Here is a 25,346-nt window from a genome sequence, read left to right on the forward strand (position 1 = left end):
GGAATCACAGTGTATCTCTTCTGCATATCCAGCTGGAGATTGATTCATGCTGGCCAACATAAATACTACACAAGACCAGAGAGAAAGACATGCAGTATCAGCCTTCCCAGTCTTGTGTATTGGAAAGTGATCAATTAAATGGTCCTTGTTGAGAGGAGAAAGGGGGATGGCTTCTCTCCATGTGGTGGGCTAAGGGAACAGTGTGATCAGAAGTATGGTAAACAGACTCAGCACAGGCTAGACGTGTGTCAAAGAATCATATAACGTCTAGCGTCATTTTATGTTCTGTGGGAGACCGGAGTCAAACTCTTCCACCCGCTGCGGTTTTACTTGGAATCTGTTTTGGACCATCTGCTTATTTTCTGTCCTGAATCACCATCTCTAAGGGGTAAACATCAAAACAGTTATTCCCAATATAAAATGTACTTTGTTTTAAGAGGATTCATTTCATTCTAATTCTATTTATACAGGGATATAAATCATTTATATAGAGATATAGATCAGAAATATTCTGGTCTTGAATGTTTCAAGAGACAGCCTGATCAATGACTCCTCCAAATTGGCTACTGACTTGAATTACTACTGGACATCCTACAGGCACCACACTTTATAGATATTGGACTGGAGACACAACCCCCTTGTGGCCATTCTTAGGTCTACCAATGTTAATCCATCAATTCTTCATCACCAGGCACCTTGCAGTGTAATTGTAAATACACTTTTTCAAAAGAATTTAAAAGAAACATGGACAAGCCAACTGCAGTGAATTGAGACAAAAAGGCGTAGAATTACATTTGCATTCTTATATTTGTATTCCTCTGTTAGTTTTTAAGATTTGGATTCATGCCTAAACCTGGAATATTTTGTGTTTATCAGAGACTGTTTAGAGCTTAATATGGATAAATATTTGTTGCTAATAACTCTTTCTGAGCCCATGGTCCTGACAGTAGAGAAAAGCAACTCAGATTTATTTACACTGCAAAAAGTTAAATGTAAGCAATCTTATATAGAGTAATACATCACTTGGTTTTTTTTTTTGCGTGTTTGTTTTTTCTTTTCTTGCCAAGCTAAATGATCTAAACGTCATTGGTAGATCATTTGGCTTCTTTTAACCTTAAAAAGGCTTAATACAAGTCATTTAAATCTTATTCCAATGTATTTTACCTTCATTGTCTCGATTTACTTGATTCTGACAAGCAGCAATCACTTCAAAACATTTAGACCTACTTTATGGTAACCAAATGACTCATAATTGCTCAATCATCCTTTACACCACAAAGAATTACATTTTTGTCATCCATCTTAGAGGGAATTTCAAGGGGAAGAGGTGGGGTAAAAGATCTAGACCTCCTATTACTAAAGTGGTTCTACTTTGAGCTTGGGCTTTAATCTTTGAGTGAAAACACAAAAAAAGCCACTCAACAAGTGGCTGCTTGGCACAGCTGCTGGGAGTCTCATCTGCCTAATTCCACTCTAAAAATGTTAGTGATTTTGTATAACTTTTGATATCCCCCAAGAAGTCGATATTATTACCCCCACCCCCCAACCTCAGTGACTGAGCACCAGGGAGGGAGCAGCTTGAGGCGGCCTGGAAAGAGGCAGATTAGTGTTCCCACACACCAGGGCTTCAACACAGCAGCATCAACCCAGCTGTTGCCCAGCAACCAATTACCCAAGATATGCACTTCCTCTTTGAAGATTAAAATCCACTAACCTCCCTGCTTGAGCTTGGGTTTGTAGAGACCCGTTTTACATAATACAGTACAGCAGCGTTTGCTATATGTAGACAGTCAACCCACTTGCACCACTATTTTCGTGTTTGTTTTCAGTAACATACAATGTGTTAAATGATGAGTGAGGTATTCTGAATAGCTGACAGATTAATTTTAAGCGGGACAGCAATTACTTTGATGCGTAAGTAGGAGTGCAGAGGTTTTTGGTGCAAAACACACCAAAGAGTACCTGAACGTGTATTCACCAACTATGACTAAGTTTTTTGAAGTACTGCGTAAAATAGGATTGCAAATGGACAACTATCAAGGACATTGTCTGTTTACCTAGGATTTACAGGAAAAAACATGACTTCAGCCACATGATTGAACCCCAGAGGGCAAAACAGTAGGACGTTAATGCTGTTTTAGGTTTACTATGACCTTCTTTTTTGCTAATCAGGCACGTGTTGACAGGTCACCTCCACAGCAGCCTCATGACCAATAACAGGTTAGGCCTTGAGCCTTCAAATAGGTTAAAATGGGTGTTATGGTCGTCAGCATGTCGACAGTCAACAGAGAACAGGAAGTGATTTGAGTATACTGTAGTGGATGATCAACTACATACCGGTAGCTCCAAAGCAAGTCAGAAAACCCAAAAGGTTTGCAATTCTACATTACATTCAACATGATTATTTTAGCGCTACCTTTTAAAGTCGGAGTACACCGTTTGAGTCACTGCCTCTGATAGATAGCTCTTTAAATACAGTATCAGAGAATTTTCAAACATGATCAGGTTAGAAACTTTATTAAACAAATGAAGGCAAAGCACAGCTTAAACTCAGTCCTAAATATGTTTCAAGTGCTACTGTAGGTGCCACACCACATTACAGTTAATATTAGAATACCACAGCCACTCAGATATACTTCTATAGACCTTTGCAACATAAATAGCAGCTACAACTGTGTTTAAATAGTCTTAAATAGGCTCGACATGCTTATTCTCTGAAGTCAGTGCCCCACCTAGTGGCACCTCAGGACAGTACCATCAGACAAACAGGAGTGCAGAGAGGAGAGGGTTAAAGTGGGTGTTTTTATAGGCACAGAAGTGCTGCCCTCTAGTGGGCAGGAGGCGAAGGTGGAGACTGATGCAGCAGGGTTGTCTAGGCGACCACCCACTGGAGGATGCTGGTGTCCTTCCCGCCGGTGGAGATCAGGTGACTGTCGTCGTGGAGAAAGGCAACGTTGGTCACATGGCTGCTGTGGCCACTGTAGGTATGGCTCGGGGCCTGCATGGCGTGACAAGGAAGGGAGACAAACAAAGAGGTTAATAATTCATCCACTTCTGTCAAAAATGTCCCCTGAATGATTAACTTTGTTTAGATGCAAACAAGTTCATTTAAGTGGATGAGAAAACACTAACATAAAAGCATATAAGATGTAAATGACAACAAGCGTACCCTTGGCTGGGAGCAGGGGTTGGAGAACAAGTGCACTTTGCCAAAGTCATCAGCAGAGGCCAGCAGGGAGGAGTCATGTGACCTGCACACGGCGTTGATGTCTGTGCCGTCAGCACCGTCGGGCCAAACACCTAAATTGAACCAGCGATGTAGTGGTAAAGAAACAATAGCTGGGTAAACTGTGATTGCCAGTCGTGGTGAAGAAAAAAAGTCACGCTTAAGTGTTTGTACTTTCAAAGCAATCTTCCGCAAAAGGTGGGTAGACGGTAAACACAAGTAAACACTCTACTACTCCACCAGATAGAACCAAACCAGAGGCAGGAAACAATATAGACTCCCACTTGATACAACTGCAAAGACTAACAGCTCCATTTTAAAATGATTGACTGCTGTCACAATCACCAATTGCTAGAGTGACCTGAACCGACTGTTTAAAGAACTCCGTTACAGTTGGCGCATAGAAGTTTCATTTCTTGGATTTATAAAGCTACAGTCTGGTTTTGCCATCATTGCCCCATATCACAAGTGAAAACAGGAAGTGGTGACTCACCAAAGACGCTGAAGCCTAGTACACAAGTGGAGGTTGCCCACTCCACATTACGAACTAGGTCCATGCTCGTCACATGTTTGCCGCTGGAAGCTTCCCCTTTACCACAAACAGAAGATAAGCTAGAATGTACCACAACACTACAGTTACAGACAAGAGTTACCCGTTTGGACAAAACAGACTCACAGAATAGGATCTCGTAGTCTCCTGAGTTGGTTACAATGTATTGGCTGTCGACGGACCAATCCAGGTGGGTGACAAAACTGGAGTGTCCCTAGGAGGAAAATAAATAAACAAAAATGTTAGTGTACTAGTTTTTAAAAACAGGGATTTAATTTCCCATCAATGGGAATGTCTATTACTTACAGTGCATTTCCCCACGCGGCTGTACTTCTTGCCATTCTCCGTCACGGCATAGATGTAAACAAAGTTGTCATGGGAACCCACGGCTAGGAAGTTGCCATCTGAGAGCAGGAGAGTTAGGTTATTTGTGATTGTAGGAGGTGGTGGATAAGTACACTGTACAATCCTGTACCGTTCAGTTCAGACAGATGGTCAGCCATTTTCTGAGATTTCACTTATTGGCGCCATTAAACAACGTGTATATTTAAGGCGGGATTTGTAATATCGGAAATGACTCTTGCACGGTACCTGGGGAGTACTTGACATTAGAGATGATCTCGTTGCCATCAGTGTGCATGTACACCAGGTCTTGTGTGTCCGTGTCCAGCACTAACCACCTACAGACAGGATGAGGTAATGTAATCAAATTACATAGCAAATCCTTCATCCTGTCCAATTGAATTGTGCCGTTAGCGTTTCACTGTCCAATAAGAGATGATCCTCAAGCCAGTGCGTGAGGATCTGAAGTACCTTCCTGTCATGGTCCCCACTGCCAGCACAGCTCCACTGGGATGGAACCCTGCAGAGCGCCCTGGGTCCTGTAGGAACGGAGGGAGACATGGAGGATCAACAGGGCTGCATGGTGCCCATCGCATACAAGACAACTACTATGGACTGATGTAAATTCACTAAGCTAGATGTTTCAAGTGCCTTTGTCATTACAGCAAGGTAACCAAGTGCGGATCTGGACCAAGTACAACTCTCTTCTTGAAGCTGGTGTATATTCAAAAGGAGAGTAGCTACAGAGAAGAGCTGGAAGATTGAGCACCTCGGTGGTCTTGCTCCAGAGAGGCTGATGGGAGTTGGTGTCCCATAGGTGGACCTGCTTGTCCTGGCCACAAGTCACAAACTGCTCCATGGAAGGATGGATGTCCAGGCCCCACAGCTCATCTGTGTGACCCTGAGAGATTAAGAGGAGGCGAGAGAGGTGAGATGATAGAGAAAGTACAGAAAAAGCAAAATGGAGACAGACGAGGACGAACGGTAAAAGAGGAAGGGAGAGAAGAGAAATACGGGGGTTATAAAACAGGTAAAAACCATACTTCCTACTGATATGTTCCATTGGCAATTGACAGGTGGTGTACCTGTACTATAGGGTTGAGTGTTTCAGGGAAAGACCCTGTAAGGACGGTGTTCTTGGTGGTCCCCACTAACAGCTCCCCCTGCTTCCCCTCAGTCACGGCTCTCACTGGCCCAAACGCCTCAGGCACCTGAGAGAGAGGACACACGACAGCAACAAGCATAAAACTATACATCTCATCGGTCATTCTCAGGTAGAATTACGGCTGCCCAAAGGACACCTATACAGTTAAACGCTTGGTCTTGCTAACCGTTGTGTGCTAAAGGGGAAAGTCAAGGGAAGCTATGAGCTCAGCAGTCTCAATTTTGAGTCATAAAGAGTACAGCGTGTCCTTATCTGCATAAGGTTTACTCATCCTTCGGAGTCATCCACACCCTCTTCTCTCACCTCCATCTCACTCTGCTTGTTATAGTCGTGGTCCCAGAGCACCATCCTGCGGTCCTTCCCTCCACCGGACACCAGTGTACCATCCTTCAGCACACACAGGGAGAAGATCCCGCCCTCGTGGGCCTTCGCCACCACCTGGCTGATCCGGTTCCCACCTGTCAATCACAAACCGCTGTCAAATAATATGCTTCAAGGAGGGATGTGAGGTGGACTTCTGCGATGAGTGCTTTTTTTTCTTAATAAATTGCTTTCATATAAGAAATGGATGTGTGAACTGAACGACTGGTTGCAGAGCACTGAGTTACAGTGGCTGAGAAGGCTACGGTCTTCAAACAGACCTTTGGCCCAGACGTAGATGTTTCCACTGGAGTCTCCTGTGATGGCGTCTCCGTTCTCAGCAAAGGCCACACACAGCACGTACTTGGGCTTCTCGTTTTTCTGGGAGAAAAGGTTTAACACTTCCGTTATAATTTTAAAAAAAGTTAACAGGAGGCAGAAGTTAAGTTGTCTTTCGCTCATCCACAGACCTCAAACAGCCCCTGGCGCTTGGTGAGAGTGTTTCCGTCCATGGTCCAGAAGTTCAAGTGGGACTTCCCACAGGTGACGATCAGGTTGGCGTCCATGGGGTGGAAGGCTGCGGCCAGCACTGAGTCATTAGAGCACTGGAGGGGATGACAGCAGGAATTAGACCCCTGAACTGGCAGACGATGGTGACTGATTGCGCCACAGACTACGACACTTATTCATACCCAGGCCTACACTGCTGACGCCTTCACTTTTCTTGATTTATGATCAGTGATCAATCATGACTCGTCTTTATATGCCATGCAATACCAAGGAAAGCAGCTCTCGTCATGCATACTGTAGTTTAGTCTGAGGCCTCGTCACCTTCACATCCGCCAGCTGTTTCTCCTTCTGCCAGTTCCACACAGACAGGATGTGGTCATTGGCATCGTCGACGGCACAGAGATGAGCACCACCATTCTGTTGAAGGACAGGTGTTAGTCAAAGGCATACGCGTCATGTAAATAAATGGCTCTATTCGTTTCAGACAATTTATAGATATTTAACATATACATGCCGGCTAATGTCATGGAACATGTTTTCAAAGTACTAATGAATGACTGACTTTCTCAAAGTTCGGTCTGTAAGCAGGTTGGGGAGGGCTTACCGACTTGGAGAAGGCCACACAGGTGACTGCCCGGTCAAACACGCCCATCCCAATGACATGCAGGGTATTGAGACTGACCGAATCCCACACACGCACATGAGGAGGCAACATCTGAGAGAGAGAGAGAGAGCGTGGGTTTGAGAAAGAAATTGGATACAGTGCAGTCATGCGCTATAATTAAATATAAATATTATACAATATAAGATGGCCATAAGAGGATATAACAGGTCATTTCTTCAGAAATTGTTGATTTTAAAAGTACCTTGCCCTCTAACAGCTGATAATGAAATGAATGAAAGAGAGAGAAAGAGTGGGTCTGAGAGAGAGAAATTGGAACCACTGCAGTCATACATACATACTACTGTGAACCACAATACGATTCCCATAAGAGGTCATTCCTCCAGAATTGAAGAAGATTGTTGATTTTAAAAATGTACCTTGCCATCTTTGGAGGTTCCGGCGACTTGTCCAGTGGCTATGGTGACCATGTCTGGATGGATGCCTAAGCTGTCGGGAAGACAGAACAGTCACAGTGATGTGGTGAGTCATAAGGCCAAGCTAACCTTTCCCACTGTCCTCTGGGGAATTCTTGTTTGTTTTGTTTCTTGTTCTTGTTTCTCTGTATACAACGGGCTAAAATGCCGTCAAAGTCAACTCATTTATTCAGCCCTTTAATGACTCATGAAATAAACAAACTGTCAATGATACTTCAAAAAGCAAATAACAGGCCCTACAACAAATACACTGGTATGAAAAGCCCTTGAAGCATTAGTGTTGTGATGATAAGTAATACTTTCATGAACACATTTGCACATTTTGAAGATAATGATGTAGAATTTATAGCCACACTGAAAACAGTCCACAATACAAATGAAAGAGTATTCTGGTCAGGTATGTCAGAGTTAGCTATAGCCCAACATGTATGAAAATGATACTGTGCAAGTAGGACATTAACATATACCAGCCCAACCTTTGTTTGCACAGGAGACACCGAGCCTCGAACAAGACCTCGTTTAAATAACGTTTATTCTGAATCAATGTGTCATTTAAGGAAGTTCTCTTGGCACAGTAAGCCTTTGGAAAATGCAAAACTATCTTGCCCCGATTTAAATCAAGTGATAGCTGATGATTATCAGACAAAACTGTGAATGCCATCTAGTGTGCAATCACATTTAGCTAAATAAATTCCAGATGACACATCTTGCCCTTTGCAAAGCTTATGACGTGCATTGCTGCACTAAATGCAGTGGGGTGTCACCATCTGGAGTCAAAGCTAAAGCTAAGAAGAAGTAAAAAATAAAAATAAAAAAAATTCCAGAAGAAAAAGTTGTATGCCTACACCAGTCATCTAAAAAGGTTATGGTAGTGGGAGCTGCTGAACCAAGCACACCAACTAGCCTTACCATTTGACATCGTCGTTGTGGCCCAGGTAATGTCTCTGCTGCTGTTCCTCCACATTGTAGAGCACCACCACGGAGGCATTGAAGTAGACTATCTCCCCTGTGGGGAGCAGGTAGAGGTTGGAACGGCAGTCTCTGCCCCTGTACCCATACCTGGACAACCGAGGGTTAAGGACCACAACAATAATCCTGTCTGAACAATTATACTGTTGAACAGTAGGAGGCTGATGCCATCTCAGAACTTATGGGAGGTGGGTACAATACAAATCAAAGAAGTTACTCTCCAGAGGCCATAAAAACACACACACACACACACACACGAGTAATCAACTATAAAAAAAATAGTAATGTGGTACTATATTCATTTGTGATGACAGTACTGCAACACTGAAATGTTCTTTCACAAATGCACATTATAAACTGAGTGGTTCAAGCCCTGAACACTGATTGGCTGAAAGCTGTGGTATATCAGACCGTTTACCACAGGTATGACAAAACATGTATTTTTACTGTTCGATTACAATGGTGACCAGTTTATAATAGCAATAATGCACCTCGGGGGTTTGTGGCCAAACTCCGCGTTGCGTGGCGCCTAAGAACAGCCCTTAGCCGTGGTATATTGGTCATATACACATACACCCTCCGTGTCTTATTGCTTAAATATACTTCTATAGCCATTGTCCCCCACAAGCTTTCCCTGCCTCATCTGGGGTGTAATCCTTACTCCAACCCTATGAAACTGGGGGAAAAAATGCAACAAAAACAAGCTTATATTGGAATAGTTCAGGTAGGTTCCACCCTGTTTGTTTTCCGTTTGGTTCGTAGTGAATACACCCCTGTATGCCTTGCAGCACTATTCTCTGTTTGTCAGTGACAGAAGGATACACCCACTGCAGTTTGAGCTTGTGCTCAGGCAGTGTCCCCTTGTGGTCCAGTCTGTAGCTGTCCCTCTTCTGGTCAGGCATGTGCATGGTGACTGGCCGACCCCTCAAGAACATCCTCACATAGCCATCCTCTGATACAGGAGAGGGGGAGAGAACAGGGAGATAAGAACTTGCAGGAGAGAGAGAAATTGTTCTTTAAAAAAATGGTGAAACACTTCCTATCTATACCGCTCCTTGCTAGCATGAACGGTAGATAGTGAAATGTAAGTCTTTTGAACATAAGCACGCCGACAAATCCTGTTCCACCAGCCATGTAAGAGGCAGGATTTGTGCGTTGAATCACTGAAGCATGATGGCAAAAGATATAGCTTCAGTGTATGTCATTTCAAACGGCTCTGAAGCTTTGCACAAAAACATGACATTGAGGCACCACAATAACTCGGGGGTACCCCATAATACGGTCTCTCTTGGCTGACATAACGTTATATTAAAAACAAATTGCGGTTATGGTTGGCATTATAGTGCTGCGGCTGCTGTCATAACGGGAGTCAATTGAGCTCATTAACGGAGCAGTGTGCTGTCCTCTCTGCGGTCCCTAATCATCTACCCAAGCACTCAGAGAGGACATGGGAAAATTAGGGTAATTGGCTTGTTAAAAATGAATATAGCCCCAACAATAACAGACAGGCTATTGGTTGTTGTTTATTGGACATGTTTCATGGATTCCCATGTAGTACACTGGTCAATGCTTATTTTTTAACGGGGGGGGGGGGGGGGGGGTAGTATTTCTAAATGCTCAGTGCCTGGAAATTATGTTTTTGTTTGCATATAATGAATTATCTTGTACACTGTATTCTTCAGTCAAACTGTGGGGTATAAAAGGGCGCCGGGTATGGTAAAGGAATCACACGCAGGCCTGTTGCCGTGCTAAGACGTACCTGCATTGACGGAGCATTCTTTGCTGAAACGAGAGAAAAAAGAAAGAAGAGAAGAGTGATTTTCTGAGATGCCGTTTTTAACTCATGGTATTGCTGCAATGGACTAAATTATTCAGTGACCTCATCCTTCATGCCTCTGACTTTTCTGTCTACAGTAGAACCCATCTACCTGCGCCACAATGCCCGGTGAGCATTATCCAAATAGTCTGCAATATTAAAAGTAGTAGTTCATACTGTAGAGCATATAGAAAACAAACATTAAATACAGTATTCAAACAATGCGGACGGGAAAATACTGTATTCATGATATAGAAAATACAACTGGTGCTGTGCCATGACATAAAATAAGGCCAGTTACGAGAGTAATAGAGAATAAAATAAAGAGCAAGAGAGAGTGACTGAGACAGCACAGACAGTCAGTATCCTGTCGGGGGGCCTCTCCAGCACTCCCCTACATCAGCTGAAAAGCAATGAGTTTCTGTCAAAGCCACTGAAAGGTTGCCTAGCTAGGACAGTTTGAGATTACCATGGCAACATAGTCACAGGAGTGATGGTGCGTAAGATAAGAGAAAAGTCTAGGAGGAACATGAATTGCCAATCTGTGCATTTTAACCAATCCGAGAGTATAGAGCAGTAGGTTATTCGGAGGAAGACTGGATACAATTACAATACTGCTGCAGATTATTTTCTTTGACAACTTGTTTCATTAAATCATGCTATTCAAACGGACACTGTATTAGTGGTACATTTGGGCAAATACCAGTTTGGCTAATCGCAGGGCAGACTGAAAACATGAGGGATAAAGTGCAAGTAAACAGAGAGGCTTTCATGTTTCTGTCTTTGGCTGAGCATTCATTCACTACAGTGTATTATATCTGGAGCCTGGTTATTTGTGGGACAACCACAGAGACAGTCAGGGAAGGGCTCTCTTTAAAGTACCCACATAAAGGCCTGTTTGTCTCCCTGCATGCGGATTTTCAAAAAGAGGAGAGGCGCCGGTTGTGTCCAATGGGAGTCGCTGAAAGATCCAAAACCACTAATTAAAGCAAGGCTTGATGGCAACTGGCAAACAGGAAGGCCAGAGAGATAAATAATGGGGTGGCTTGAAAAGCCTCCGACAGTGCAGTTTATTTCTTTAAGAATCATCAAAACAAGAAATACTGTACCATTTGGTAGAACGTTACCGTTGAAATCTATGAAGTAAATACTAAAGTACCCATTATAACCTACCATCATAAGGCCTACCTAGTAAATTCCAGGTGCTACCCGAATGCAGAGAACAAAAACATGCAAATAGATCCATAGTCGACTTCAGTACAGATTGCTGCTTCATCTCATTTAAAAAGAGCAAGAGATAGAAAAGTGGTCCAACAGGCCATCATTCACTCTTCCTCTATCAGAATTTGCATGCACTCAGACCCCCCAAATCAAATTTGCCATTCAAATACATGCAATCTGTTCCTCGTCCTCAGGCTCAGCTATCCCATCAAGCCAGTCTGCAATCAGGGTGCGTCAGTCGAGATGTTTAATGCATGTGGATGAGCAAGAGTGCCAATCAAGTCATTCTGCAGAGCAAGAGGAATCCGTAATCCAGATAAACAAACTACCCATCCACCCACAATCCCAATGAAACATTGCATCAGCAAGGGGGGGGGGGGGGGGGGGGGGGAAATCAACCACAGATAGAAAAATGCCCATTCTTTTTGGTTTGTTGACTTACACATCCGTAATGCAAACTCATAAAGGATCTGCCTAAAACTGGAATGGGACATAGCTCCCTTTAGCCTATTCATAGACGCTAACCCTAGTGTATATTCACAACGGTATCTTCCGTTCAGGGAGGGTTTCAAGAGCCTCGACGCTCGGTCTGAACATTAGCATGCATCGCTTGCGGTACAGTTTTGGAAGCATAAGGACCTTATCTTTCATATCAGTGAGATTATTATTATTTTAAACAAAAGGTTAAATTAACTACACACCTTTGTGGCTAGGGTTCCCACACGGCGCTTGTTTCCGGAAGACAGAGGCGACTACCTGCGCTAATTAGCTATCTAGCACGCATCCGAACACCTGTGAGTAACGGAAGGAGGACGCCAGAATAGTGTTTGAACTGAAAAATACAGTGGGTTGCAACTGTTACAAATGGTTAAAACAGCGTACAGTAAGTGTATATTTTTGTATTTGTGAAATGAATTTGATGTGAGAGTAGAGTTTCTAAAACGGTATCGCAAGCGAGAATTAACGTTTCTAAACGTTAAAACAGTGCGTCGGAATTGCCGTGCACATGGTCCCAGCTGATGGCCAATACTTACAGCTGAGAACCCTAGGGAGAAGACAGAATGCTCCCTTGGGTTCCCCAGAGCAAAGCTCCCCCATGCAAACACTTATGTTCTTAAAGAGACGATACAATAGACAGGTCTTTGTACAGTACGAAAGAAACGTTACTTGCATTTATTTTGATTTCGTAGTCATGTGTTATCTATGGCTTTAGTTTGTTGTAAATCACAAATGGGTCTTTGCATCATTCTGGCCTTGTTTCTTTGCTGCCCCTCCCCAAACCCCATTGAAAGATAACTCATCAAAAGGTCCTACATAAGATAAAAACAGTTACTGCTTCCTGTTGGATTAAACTACCCAACGACCCAAAATGGCTTGTCAAACAATCACCTGCAAAATGTTTACGTATTAATTTACCTGGGTGATCTCTTCATGGTAACTTTTCCGTTAGGTAACAGCAACGCAGTTCACACAACAGAACCCTGTCGACAACTAACAGGCTTCCTTGTTGATTCAGTTAACTTTAGCTGTGTCCGGAGTCTGGGCACTTTTTCCACCAATGGGGAGGCACTTCCTGACTCTGCTGGACCTCCCTTCTGCTCAGTAACCACACCTCCGTTACCTAAGCCCCTTAAATTTGACACCCTCAGCAGAGTGAGCTCATTGAGGGAAGAGGGAGTGGATGGACTGACTGTATCCACCTGTCTTTCAAAGCTTAATAGCACCTCCATAAAACCAATCAGATCTTGTTATCTACTATTCAAACAATGAGCAGGTGTGGGGCGTTTCTGTTTGGCACACGCAACCATGCATGCATTTGACTGTGAATACACTGTTCCATCTTCCTTTATTAAGCGACTGATTCTGTTAAACACAGTAGCCTACATAACACTGCACCGGACTAAAATTATGGAAGTACACGTTAAACACATCAGTAGATCTGAATTTCTATATGTATGTAGACGACAGAGAGGTCAGATGACCTCCACCCGTCTCCTCTCCTCCCTAGACATTACACATACAGGGGTCTAAATGATTCAAGCCAGTCAAACATCCAGCGTCCATTCACCTGCTCTCTCCGTAGAAATACAACACCACAGTGTTACACGGCAATGCATCAGTGGTGCATTTACACAAGTTTTTTTAGGATCATTTGTCATCTGATCTGAACAGCGAGAGGGTTAAAAACAACGATCGGTCTACTGATCAGTGCCCTAAATTGGACGTCAACAAAAACCCCTGAGACCTTGGCACCTCTACTCTCGGAATACAATGTCAGCCCGAGGAATAGCTGAGAAGAACACAGACCCACACCATATGTCACCTGTCTTATCAAACAGGGAGATAGAAAGGGTATTTTATCTGGCAAGTGAGGCAGTTACGGCTGCTCAGGACGTGACGAGCTGTCTTGATATTTTCCTCAGAGATCAGAGATGAGCTCTATACCCATTCTCAGATGTTGGGTAGACTTCACAGATGTATACGGTATGCATGGATGCTCTACGCTCAGTTAGCCAGATGGAGCAGGAGTGTTTGCTGTGTCAGTGTCTGTGTTTAGGGGGTTAGCGGTGTCTGTGCTGTATCAGACAATCACCTGCTCCTGCCACATGTGGAGCTGCTTGACGAGGTGGTTCTGCTTCTGCTGTCAGACACCATCTCTCTCCTGACCGTGGACAGACGCTCGGTCGACATGCTCTTCCTAGTTGGGGAGAATAGGTGAGAGGGAGAGGAAAAAGACGAGAGGTGGAAAGAGGGGGAGGGTGAAGAGTGAACAAGGATATTGAGAGGGATATGAAATGTCTCCGGTCATAGGTTTGCAGTGCAGACTGTAGATTCAACGCCACACTGCCACCCTAAGGCTGGGCTTGGAAATGCACAATAGAAGGATACCAAGAAAAACAGTATTAGATCCACACATTCGGATGTCTTACCTTTTGATGGACTGCAACACTTCCTTTTTGGGAGAAGAGGGGGAGGAAGGGTATCCCCCCATCTGTTTCTGCTGGACATAACCATTGCTGAGAGTGAGAGGCTTTGATGGTAAGGCTTGCAAGAGTTGGCGCACTGGCATCAAAAGAGGGAGAGAAGAATGGTTCAGTAAACAGACCTTTGTTGTTGAAGTTTTTCCAATTCGACAATGCAAATTCTTACCAAAAACTACATACAGTACATGGTGTATCTCTCCATTGCAAGTTTTAAATTCATTTAAAAAATATATAAACTGTATAGTGATATTTCTTATATATCTCAGAAATAGGACAGACACTTCAGAACAAACTTCCTTAAATTATATATTTTTGACTTTCTTTATTCAATGCATTTCTTTGGGCCAAATTAAATGTTTAAATCAAATAATTTTTGTATATATATATATTTTTGATACCTTAAGGGGTCCTACAATTCCAAATCAAATGGCTAAATTATCCTGGGTATGACAATCTTAAAACAATTCCCCCTGGCTGGCAACTAACACTCTCCACGCCTTGTGCATCAGGTTTATAATGCAACCTCCTCAGTAGAAGCTTCTAGACTCTCCTCTCCTATTACAGCTAGTACTGTACGTTGACGAGACTACGGTGGTCTAACGTGGTCCCAGGCTCCCAGCTCCTCACCCTTGGTGGGTGCGGCCACGGTAGGCCTCCTCCCCCCCGCTCCGGCCCCAGTCTGAGTCAGCTCCTCACAGCCGCCCAGTCTGCGTAGCGCGTCGGCCAGTGCAGCCTTCAGCAGCTGGATCTCATCCTCCTGCAACTGGACACGCTGCTCCAGGTGGGACAGGCGGTCGTCCACCTCCATGGTGCTGCCCGCAGAGACGTTGTCATCTGGGAGACAGGGAGAGAGAGTTGGGTTTAGAGGGAGGGGGAGAGAGAGGGAGAAGGAAAAACGGACAGAGACAGAGTCAGGGGGATGGAACAAAGATGTTTTGTTGTTCACCCAGTACAAAAGCAGGAATTTGCATAATTCTCCAAGCTTTATGTGTTAGTTTTTGCTAATAAAGATTACACTAGGTTACTTCCTTGACAAACAATATGTTGGTCTTAAATTCCTACAGCAAAGAACAAAAATGACAGCGCAGTTCTGACATTAATTAAAAGCAGTATTTGCTTGAAACAAAATTGAGGCCAACCCCGTTTTGAAGACTTTACTCTTTTATGTGTTGTCAGTAGCACATCATACCTGACCCTAGTTCTAGCTCCATGGCGGCAGCAATTTGAAAAAGTATATTGTGCTGACTTGATTAGCGCGTTGAACCATGTCGCGCATCTTACTTTAAAAACTCAGTGGATAGTGCGAAAACAATGACGTCATTTCTGACGTCAATTATGCACCGTCGCCAGCTAGACCCTAACCTCTCGTCCTTCACTGGGATGGCATCATGTGGCTGTCCAATTTAATCCTCTGTTCCAGCTCAAATGCTTAACTGTGCAATATCAGATAGGATGCCCTGTAACTGAAAGGTCTGACAATTCTTTCAAATGTCTTTCAACAAAACAATGCCATTAAAACAGATTTTGGGACAATGTAACAGAATGCTGTACATACATTATAATGTTGAGTTGACGACTGTTTGCCACTTGACAAAATTCCAGTGCTTGTTATCATCATATCCCATTCAATGGTGGAAACAGTATTCAATTGTCATACTTGAGTAAAAGTAAAGATACCTTAATAGAAAATGACTCAAGTAAAAATGAAAGTCACCCAGTAAAATACTACTTGAGTAAAAGTCTAAAAGTATTTGGTTTTAAATATACTTAAGCATCAAAAGTAAATGAAACTGCTAAAATGTACTTAAATATAAAAGTAAAAGTATAAATCATTTAAAGTTCCTTATATTAAGCAAACCAGACGGCACAATTTTTATTTGATTTTTATTGACAGATAGCCAGGGGCACACTCCAGCAAACGAAGCATTTGTGTGTAGTGAGTCCGACAGATCAGAGGCAGTAGGGATGACCAGGGATGTTCTCTCGATCAGTGTGTGAATTTGTACAATTTTCCTGTCAAAATGTAAGTACATTTACGTGTCAGGGAAAATGTATTGCGTAAAAAGTACATTATTTTCATTAGGAATGTAGTGAAGTAAAAATAAAAGTTGCAAAAATATCAATAGTAAAGTAAAATACAGATACCCAAAAAAACTACTTAAGTACTGTAGTACCTTAAAGTATATTTACTCAAGTACTTTTCAACACTGATGCCATTCAAATGACCAAGAACCATTGTTAGATGAATGTGTCTTTGGAGAAGGATATGCAGTACTACCAACAGGATTTCTTAGTATAATGCTGCCCTGACTGACATGCCTATTTACTCTGCCTGTAACATGCCTGACCCAGTAGAACCAATTACCTCATCTCTCAGTCCGAAAGATTGTGGGTGAACCCACATTCAAATTGGGCATAGTTGAGAGTTTGACTTTAAAAATCCCAACACCTGTTAGATGTTTTTGATTCAGCAGGAGGGGAAATGAAAGAACATGTCAAACTCAAATCAAATTTTATTTGTCACGTGCGCCGAATACAACAGGTGTTGTATTACAGTGAAATGCTTACTTACAGGCTCTAACTAATAGTGCAAAAAAGGTGTTAGGTGAACAATAGGTAAGTAAAGAAATAAAACAACAGTAAAAAGACAGTAGTGAGGCTATATACAGTAGCGAGGCTATAAAAGTAGCGAGGCTACATACAGACAAAGTGACTATGCATACTGGATACTCTGGTTAGTCAGGCTGATTGAGATAGTATGTACATGTAGATATGGTTAAAGTGACTATGCATATATGATGAACAGAGAGTAGCAGTAGCGTAAAAGAGGGGGGGTGGTGGGTGGCGGGACAAAATGCAGATAGCCCGGTTAGCCAATGTGCGGGAGCACTGGTTTGGTCGGCCCAATTGAGGTTGTATGTACATGAATGTACATTTAAAGTGACTATGCATACTGGATACTCCGACCAACATAAACAAATACCTATTTACTTGGCTGACGCTGTCAATTAACCATGGCGTGCTTTTATAACCTTGGTCACAATTTGAAATCTGCTGAGTAAAAGCATTGATAAGATTTCAATCGCCTCTGCAGCAAATGTCAATTACACTGCCTCTGAACGGCCAAGGTACAAAACAACTACATCTACGGGGGTTTACTCCACCCATCCCCATGTCAAACTAAAAAAAAACTGCTTGAATTGTTTCTGGTAATGAAGTAATTAAGTGTGATCATTCATTCATTTAAACCTACCTAATTTTTAAACAATGTTTCCACAGGAATGCCATCCCATTACTTTGTTAATGAAACAACCTTCCCCCTCGCACTTTACACGCAGTAGCTGTCCAACAGAACAGACTGCAGGCTTATGATGCGTACTCAATAACTTTCTCTTTATTGCCTCCAGCAGATGACACAGCACAGGCAAAGGACAGCTATAGCTAGCACAGTTAAAGCAGGTGGCAGCTGTGTTAAAAAAAAAAAAAAAGCATGGCTACTAATTATATAATATTAAAATGACTAAATGGAGAGAGGGAATGGGAGGGGAGGAGGGAAGGTTAGCTCTATGGCGTAAGGTGGAGAGGGATGAACCCCTGTGTGATGCGAGAGGACAATGGAGGTCAGGGCGAAAAGCAAAGCCTGCTGAAATATTCATTGGGCTCTGGAGTCTGCTTGCCTGTCCCTACCTGTCATGCTCAGTCACTCAGCCAGTCAGCCAGTCACTCAGTCAGTCTGACAGCCTGCTCTCCTCTCCTTAGCTCTCTTGGGGGGTCCCGGGATGCCAAATCTGGGCTTCTTTCTGATGTAGGGTTTTCCCCTCGTCTCCTCTACAGCCAGTGCCTGTTCTGCCTCTCTCTCCCTGGACCAACCCCCCCTCCTTCTACTTATTCTCCTCCTCCTTTCTAGAAGTGCATGCGGCTCACAAAGAGACAGGCAAGTCACTGTTTGTAACAGGACACTGCTCCCGGCAGTCCTGCCTCCACAGTGGCAGCAGCAGTGGATGCAGCCAGAGGCTGGCTTGGCTGGGGGCCAGACATTTACACCGCTGCAGAAACAGCCAGGCACAACCAGGAAGTGAGACTGCAGTGGGTGGAATCCGAGTCTCCTCCATTCATGACACACAAATGCACCCACGCACATGCGCATACAGAGAGAGAAAAAGAGAGAGAGAGAGATGTATGTATGTGCTCACATCAGGCACACCATGGCATGGCTGGAATCATACTGTACATAATATCGATGACAGAATGACAAACACAATTCAGCCCCCTGCCTTCATCTCCAAGGAAGTCACTGAGGTCTTCTCTATCAATAACACACACACGCACCACTGGGACCAGGGTCTGAGTAACAATGTGAGCAAACCCTAGAGAGGGGATCGTACTACCTGCTGTTACACCATGTTGAGTCAATGGTTAATACACCTAAACGCTGACCTGTAGGTATTAGATTTCATGACAGATGAGCCATGGTTGTTGCACGCAGTCTGAGGCAGTCAATAACACAAATGGGCCAGATGGTCACAAGTTAAAGTGTATTTACCTTTGCAAGCCTTTTACTATCTATTGTTTGCATTCATGATAATCAATAGCTTGTTGTGGGATAAAATACACCTGTACACAATTGCTATCTCAGCTGTTAAAGTACTTAACCTATAGTGACTGTAGGAGCTAAACTGTCGCTGTCACCACCAGCACCAGACAATTCAGAGTCCAGACTAGAGCTTTGGTCACAGACACAAAGGCAGCAAACAATCTACAGTAAAGGTCAACCCTGACCAAGATGGCTCCAAAGTCAATTCTACCTCCCTTTGGCAGAGAAGCTGAGCTGCTCCCCTCTGTATTCCACCGTCTGGGGTGATCTGCAGCCTGGAACCGATCCTAAGTCTGCAGCACATCCAGGCTACCCAGCTAGCACATTTGGTTCTTTGGAAGTCGTGGGAACATATGTTTTTGGTTTCACATTGGTTGCAGGAACAAAGCCATATGTTTCATGACCTGGTAAAACTGACCTGGTAAAACTGATCCTTTTTCAAATGTTTTTCCTCTTCTGGGAATGTTTACTTTTAGGTTGCTGTGAGGTTCTGAGTGTTTTAATCTGGTTCCTTTATTTCACTGCACCTATCTGGTGTATGTGACAATAAAACATCATGTATTTGAATTTTTTATTTTTTTATTATTAATGCTCTGAGAACAGAAATTATAGATTATGTGGAGGTTTAACTTAATTAAACTTCCTTTTTTCAATAGGACTTTTGATAACACTGCTAGCTTATGAGGTTAAAAAAAAATGAACTTCGAGCACAGATAGGACACATGGAAATTCATTTCCTTTGGCATTATTTATGCAAACATTTATTTTTTTATAGCAGCATGGTATCAGTGAGATTTAAACCTATAATCTTCTGTTCTCTAGCCATGGGAATTAGTCAACTGAGCCACCAGGATGTAGCTAGCATACCATGTTTTTAAAGCATACAAAGCTGTTAATTTTAGTATTTTCAAACACACACCATTTTAAAAGTGACTAGCCATCATTAAAGATCAGGTGTGGCCAATTAGTGGACACGGGACAACACACCTAAAGGGAAACTCAAAAGCGATATTTTGGCATTTGTTTGATTAGTCCACTGTTGATATAGTCCCAAAGTGTTTTGCAGGTCTTGACATAGAATTTCAACCAGATTTAAGTCAAAACTGTAACTCGGCCACTCAGGAACATTCACAGTCTTCTTGGTAAGCAACTCCAGTGCATATTTGGCCTTGTGTTATAGGTTATTGTCCTGCTGAAAGGTGAATTAATCTCCCAGTGTCTGGTGGAAAGCATACCGAACCAGCTTCTCCTCTAGGATTTTGCCTGTGCTAAAGGTCCATTACGTTTCTTTTAATATCCTGAAAAACTCCCCAGTCCTTAACGACTACAAGCATACCCATAACATGATGCAGCCACCACTATGCTTGAAAATATGGAGAGTGGTACTCAGAAATGTGTAGTATTGGATTTGCCCCAAACATAACACTTTCTATTCAGGAAAAAAAGTAATTACTTTGCCACATTTGTTGCAGTATTACTTTGGTGTCTTGTTGCAAACAGTATGCATGTTTTGAAATATTTGTATTCTGTACAGGCTTCCTTATTTTCACTCTGTGAATTAGGTTAGCATTATGGAGTAACTACAATTCTTATATCACAGCCATTAAACTCTGTAACTGTTTTAAAGTCACTATTGGCCTCATGGTGAAATCTCTGAGTGGTTTCCTTCCTCTCCAGCAACTGAGTTAGGAAGGATGCCTGTATCTTTGTAGTGACTGAGTGTATTGATACACCATCCAAAGTGTAATTAATAACTTCACCATGCTCAGTGATATTCAATGTCTGTTTAGTTGTTTTACCCATCTACCAATAGATGCCATTATTTGCGAGGCATCGGAAATCCTCCATGGTCTTGGTGGTTGAATCGGTTTGAAATTCACTGCTCGACTGAGGGACCATACAGATAATTTTATGTGTGGGGTACAGAAATGAGGTACTAGTCATTCAAAAATCATTTTAAACACTATTATTGTACACAGAGTGAGTCCATGCAACATATTATGTGACTTGTTAAGCACATTTTTACTCCTGAACTTATTTTAGGCCATAACAAAGGGGTTAAGTACTTATTGACTGAAGACATTTCAGCTTTTCATTTATTACATTTGTAAATAAAATCGAAAAACATAATTCCACTTTGACATTATGGGATATTGTGTGTAATCTAAATGTAATAAATTTTCAATTCAGGCTGTAACACAAACAAATGTGGAAAAAGTAAAGGGGTGTGAATACTTTCTGAAGGCACTGTACATAAGACAGAAGGTTACTTCTGCAAAAACTAAATTAGGGTAGTTGGTCGGGGTGGATAGTGTTAGCTAAGATGATTTTTGAAAATTGATGAAATGAAATATTACATCTTGAAACGCTGCAGTGTTTCTACAATATTTTCAAAATCATCAGATATGACACAGGTCTTCTTTTGAGAACTTTCCCGAAATTCAGGCTGTCATAATTACTATTATTGTTGAATGTATATGTTCCAGGTACAGCATCAGTGTCTACATTGTCAACAACCTTTCAGTATTCAGATTACAACACGCAAGAGAAATTCTGCAAAATGGCGGGGGCATTTTAGCTGCGGACATTGTTGTTCTATAGCAGATAAAAATGGATTGACTGCTCAAAAATGTGCATTTGTTACTATCTGCATGTTGTTCCTTGATCAAATGCAAAACATCATAACTGTCAGCGATGTTGTTTAATTTCAATTTAACATTATGGATTTTTTTATTATCAATTAATCAAGAAGCATAAATCAAAGAACAATGATACATGGAAAGTTATACAGATAATAGCAGATAAACAGTTGTACTGATAAATACAAATCAATAAGAAATATTCACAGTGACAACAGTGTATTTATCCTAATCCTGCTCCTTAACTCCCTATCACTGTCGACATCTTAGACAGGGTTAGACGATCAGATTAAACCAACCACATCCCCAGCTAGCCTGGCACCTAAGCTGTTTCAAATCAAACGGGAACATCTCACTGTACTTCACTTTAGAGAGAATGTTTCTGTTTAAACCAGGAAATGCTGTGAACTCTCTGTCTGGTTGGGTTTTAACAGCTCTGCCTCCCTGACAACCTCCACAAAGGCTAGAATGTCCCCGGTCTGGCGACCAGCATGATGGATGCCACTGGACTTTGATGCCTCGAACTCAGCGTCTGTGGTGTCCAACATGTCCTCGACAACAATGGACTTGCTAATCCTGTCGGTTGCTTGCTCAGTCATGTTTGGACCCAGGTCCTTCAAAAATGACTTCAAGACGCTGAGGAGTTCCAGGTGTAAGTCAAGAGGGATATTCCTTCCCTTCACATTCTAGAACCTGTTCCAGGTAAGACTGTGTGCCAACAGAAGGGAAAGAGTGGCAATGACTTGCAAGGTCAGTAGAAGGGTACTGTAGGCATATTGGCTATGATCATAGGCCTTGTAGGACAACAGAGCTACAGTGTATAACCACAAAAACATCTCCCTACATGTTGGACAGGAAGAAGCCAAAGCTGAGTTTTGCCTCTGTATGTTTTTTTTTGTGTGGTCCTCCTCACTAGACTTTGGTGTATTCATTACGGAAACGGTTTACCATTCAAGAACCAAATGGAAGCAAACAGAGCAGATGGAACGAAATGGGGAGGGACCTACCTGTTTATGTCCAATTGAATAAAATGTCCAATGAATGCCCAGAATAGAATGTCCAATAGAATTTACATTGGAGTAAACAGTTTGTTGCAAAACGTTTTGCAACAGACTAAACATTTTGCAACAGAATTTGCATAATGATTAAACTCCTGGTTGCATCTGGCACTGAATCCACTACCAAGTCATGAATGTTTTCTCCCTTGCTCCCTTGTTTTCTCCCTGATGGTTCTTCCTTGCTTTTCTCTATGAGTAAAAGAAAAACTGCAACCTGGCATACGGCATGGGAGATGCTTCCTCGGTAGAGGTTGGCCCCTGGACATATTGCTGACACCGGTGGCAATGTCAGTGATGTCACCAAACATGATGAATATGTCCACGATTTGTGACACAGAGACAAGCAGCCAGCTCCTCGTCACATCAGGCGAACCACTAATGATGTGGTCGGGAATTAAACAGTTTGGGACATCTCTTAATACAAATTCAAAAAAGTGTAATAACGACAATGATAAATACATATTAGTTAATGCAATAGACATGCCAAAAGAACTATGATATTTAAAAAATATAATTTAAAAAAATTATATCATGGTAAACCAATTGTAAAGGTACCATCTCATTGTTTTCTAGGATAAAAATATATTCTCAGATATGTTGGACATTTTCAAGCATTTCATTTTTCCTTATGCACTACTAGCTAGCTAGTTAGCTAGCTAGGAGTCCAATTAATGTTCAACATAGCGTGGACTTAATTCATATCAAATTATGTATAGTTACCATTTGCATGTAACATGAACCTTCTCCACAACAATCCTCATGATGTTCTCCATACACTGTTGATGCCAGCATATTCCACCACTTGTTGTTCAGCAACCAAGACTCTGGGTTACTGAAAACCTGGCAACGTCCATGGATCCCCAGCAGTGATCCCCAGTTTCACAACCTCTCTGATCTGGTCCTCCATGAAGGGCGACCAACGGCGACAACAACGAGTATTGGGTTCTCGATCCACAGATTATTAGAGGATGCTGATTGGTCCGGCCATACGGTGGATAGAAGGAAGGGGCTCAAACGGTTTGACTCTTGTCGTGGCCAGACTGCATCCGTGTAGCCAAACATAATGTAAGCTTGCGAGGTCAGGGTGGTTCGCAATAGGCTAGAACATTACAAACATTGAAATTAGATGTAACCATATTAGATATTTTAGGAAACGTTCTTGTTAAAGTAATGAAATACCAAGAAAATAATGATTTTGTTTAGGTCAATTTACTTAAATGTGCTGAGAATGTTCCAAAGCCAAGCAACTATCCTGCGCCATTCCCAGAAAGTTGTGGGAAGGTTGTATGCAAAATAACCATCGGACAACCACACTCTCACCAAGCTCTAAGAAACATATGGTTCTTGGAACGTTATGTGCTAGCTGGGTAGGCATTGGCCATGGGAGACCCTGGCAGGACACCCAGGCTGGGTACTGGGCATACCAGACTCTGCCATGGGAAATATCTACCCAGACTTACAGGGTCAGGACAGCCTGGCCATTTGAACATATGACATGTCTCTCTCCATGTCTGTCCACCTGTCACTGAATATGATTTTATAGTAGGCTATCTTCTACATATAGGCTATATGTAGACCTACATGTAGCCCAATACACAGAACCTCTGAGTTTCACAGATTTTTGTTAATTGAATACCTTGCAAGTCTATTTAGATATGCTACACTCGCACACTGCTTACATGGCAAACGAGGCGTTGATGCATAAGTGGATTTGTGAACTATGTGAAAATGTATTGGATAGCATGGGTGCATAAAATTTAAATAAATACTTTACCGTATAAGACATTACCGATAGTGTGTTGTTTGTTTTCTTCTCACACAGTGGACACTGGACATGCATGAACCTGGTCTTGTGATGTGGCCAGTTACAGCATCATTGCATCAGTTTTTCTTTGATTATGCTCTAATGTTATGATTGCTCTTTACAGTCATGTCCAGCCCCTGCTGCTACTCAAAAAGTGAACACCATTCTCTAATTTACAACACAGTGAGATGAAGCCACAACAGTGTACTTCATCTGCCACTCTCCTCTGGAAGGCAATTCAACTTAATCTGAAACAGTGAAACCATAATATGCAAATAGTTCCGCTATTAAATATCATAGAGATAGCCTATCTGTTTCCCCCCCAGCCGGATAATGTTTTACATATAGTCAAAGAGGGTTGGCAGGACGACCATAGGCTACACCAGAGCCATATGTTTCTAAATAAATGGCTCTGGGTTACACCTATCAATCACAAAAAAACAGTGAGTGAACATGAAGTTCATGACAGCCTGCTCTATGATGGATGGATAGATCCTAGATCATTCTAACGATGCAAGCTAACATTCTATTCAACAATCTGTAGCTCGAAGCACATCTCTGTTTCGTGTAGACTGGTATGAAACCTGCAAACAGGTGCATGAAAACCTTAGTCCCACCACCGTGTGCCACGGTTCATATCAAAACCGGTCGACTTAGATGCCACCAGTCAAAGGTGAACTCACCATTGCAGTACTGGAGAAGGAGTGAAGTGGTATCATAAAGGTTCCCACATGATGAAGCGATCCTCTCCGACATTTCTTTCTTTTCAAGCAGACCCGTCACCTCCGCTTTCTTGCAGCCTCCTTATCCACACGTCTTTCCACCCCACTTCTCCACATCCAGAAACCCTCAACACCTTTCGCTGTTTGTCGCTCACCAGCCAGACTACCGTCTGCTCTCCGTATCTGTTACTATAGCAACAGCCTCACCATTGAGTTTGCCAACCATTCGGAGGTGAGGGGAGGGGGGCACGTGACAGTTAGGACGCGTTCGTAAATTCGCTCTGGCTA

The 25,346-nt window shown here is 42.5% G+C and overlaps 1 protein-coding gene across 4 annotated transcripts; it reads right to left on the reverse strand.

The window, feature by feature from the left end:
• Positions 1-2,500: 2,500 nt before the first annotated feature.
• On the reverse strand, positions 2,501-25,171 carry LOC110507482 (echinoderm microtubule-associated protein-like 1). 4 transcript variants are annotated; one of them, XM_021587499.2, is made up of 23 exons: positions 25,020-25,167; positions 14,869-15,075; positions 14,188-14,320; positions 13,851-13,955; positions 9,980-10,002; positions 9,043-9,172; positions 8,161-8,310; positions 7,195-7,264; positions 7,020-7,034; positions 6,758-6,868; positions 6,475-6,570; positions 6,114-6,248; positions 5,925-6,024; positions 5,587-5,741; positions 5,204-5,329; positions 4,888-5,019; positions 4,590-4,657; positions 4,368-4,456; positions 4,083-4,180; positions 3,903-3,990; positions 3,720-3,815; positions 3,170-3,300; positions 2,501-2,998 (listed from the first exon to the last, which is right to left on the reverse strand). In XM_021587499.2, exons 1-23 carry the CDS (start codon positions 25,090-25,092, stop codon positions 2,873-2,875), a joined length of 2,457 nt encoding a protein of 818 aa, XP_021443174.1. In that variant the 5' UTR covers positions 25,093-25,167; the 3' UTR covers positions 2,501-2,872. The 4 variants fall into 4 exon arrangements, with proteins under 4 accessions (XP_021443174.1, XP_021443175.1, XP_021443177.1 ...); XM_021587500.2 differs by lacking the exon at positions 7,020-7,034 and having other exon boundaries at positions 25,020-25,171; XM_021587502.2 differs by lacking the exons at positions 13,851-13,955; positions 14,188-14,320; positions 14,869-15,075; positions 25,020-25,167 and adding an exon at positions 12,674-12,841.
• Between the last annotated feature and the right edge of the window lie 175 nt (positions 25,172-25,346).

The sequence above is a fragment of the Oncorhynchus mykiss genome, chromosome 27, assembly GCF_013265735.2.
Source record: "Oncorhynchus mykiss isolate Arlee chromosome 27, USDA_OmykA_1.1, whole genome shotgun sequence".
NCBI lineage: Eukaryota > Metazoa > Chordata > Actinopteri > Salmoniformes > Salmonidae > Oncorhynchus > Oncorhynchus mykiss.

What these genes read in the sequence shown, in the direction of transcription:
- LOC110507482 (XM_021587499.2), bottom strand. Translation starts at nt 25,092, where the DNA reads ATGTCGGAGAGGATCGCTTCATCATGTGGGAACCTTTATGATACCACT. An exon ending in AAGCTCAAACTGCAGTGGGT is followed by an intron (nt 8,311 to 9,042) that starts GTATCCTTCTGT and finishes TCGGTTGTCCAG; the next exon opens with GTATGGGTACAGGGGCAGAG. An exon ending in ACAAGCAGAGTGAGATGGAG is followed by an intron (nt 5,330 to 5,586) that starts GTGAGAGAAGAG and finishes CCTCTCTCTCAG; the next exon opens with GTGCCTGAGGCGTTTGGGCC.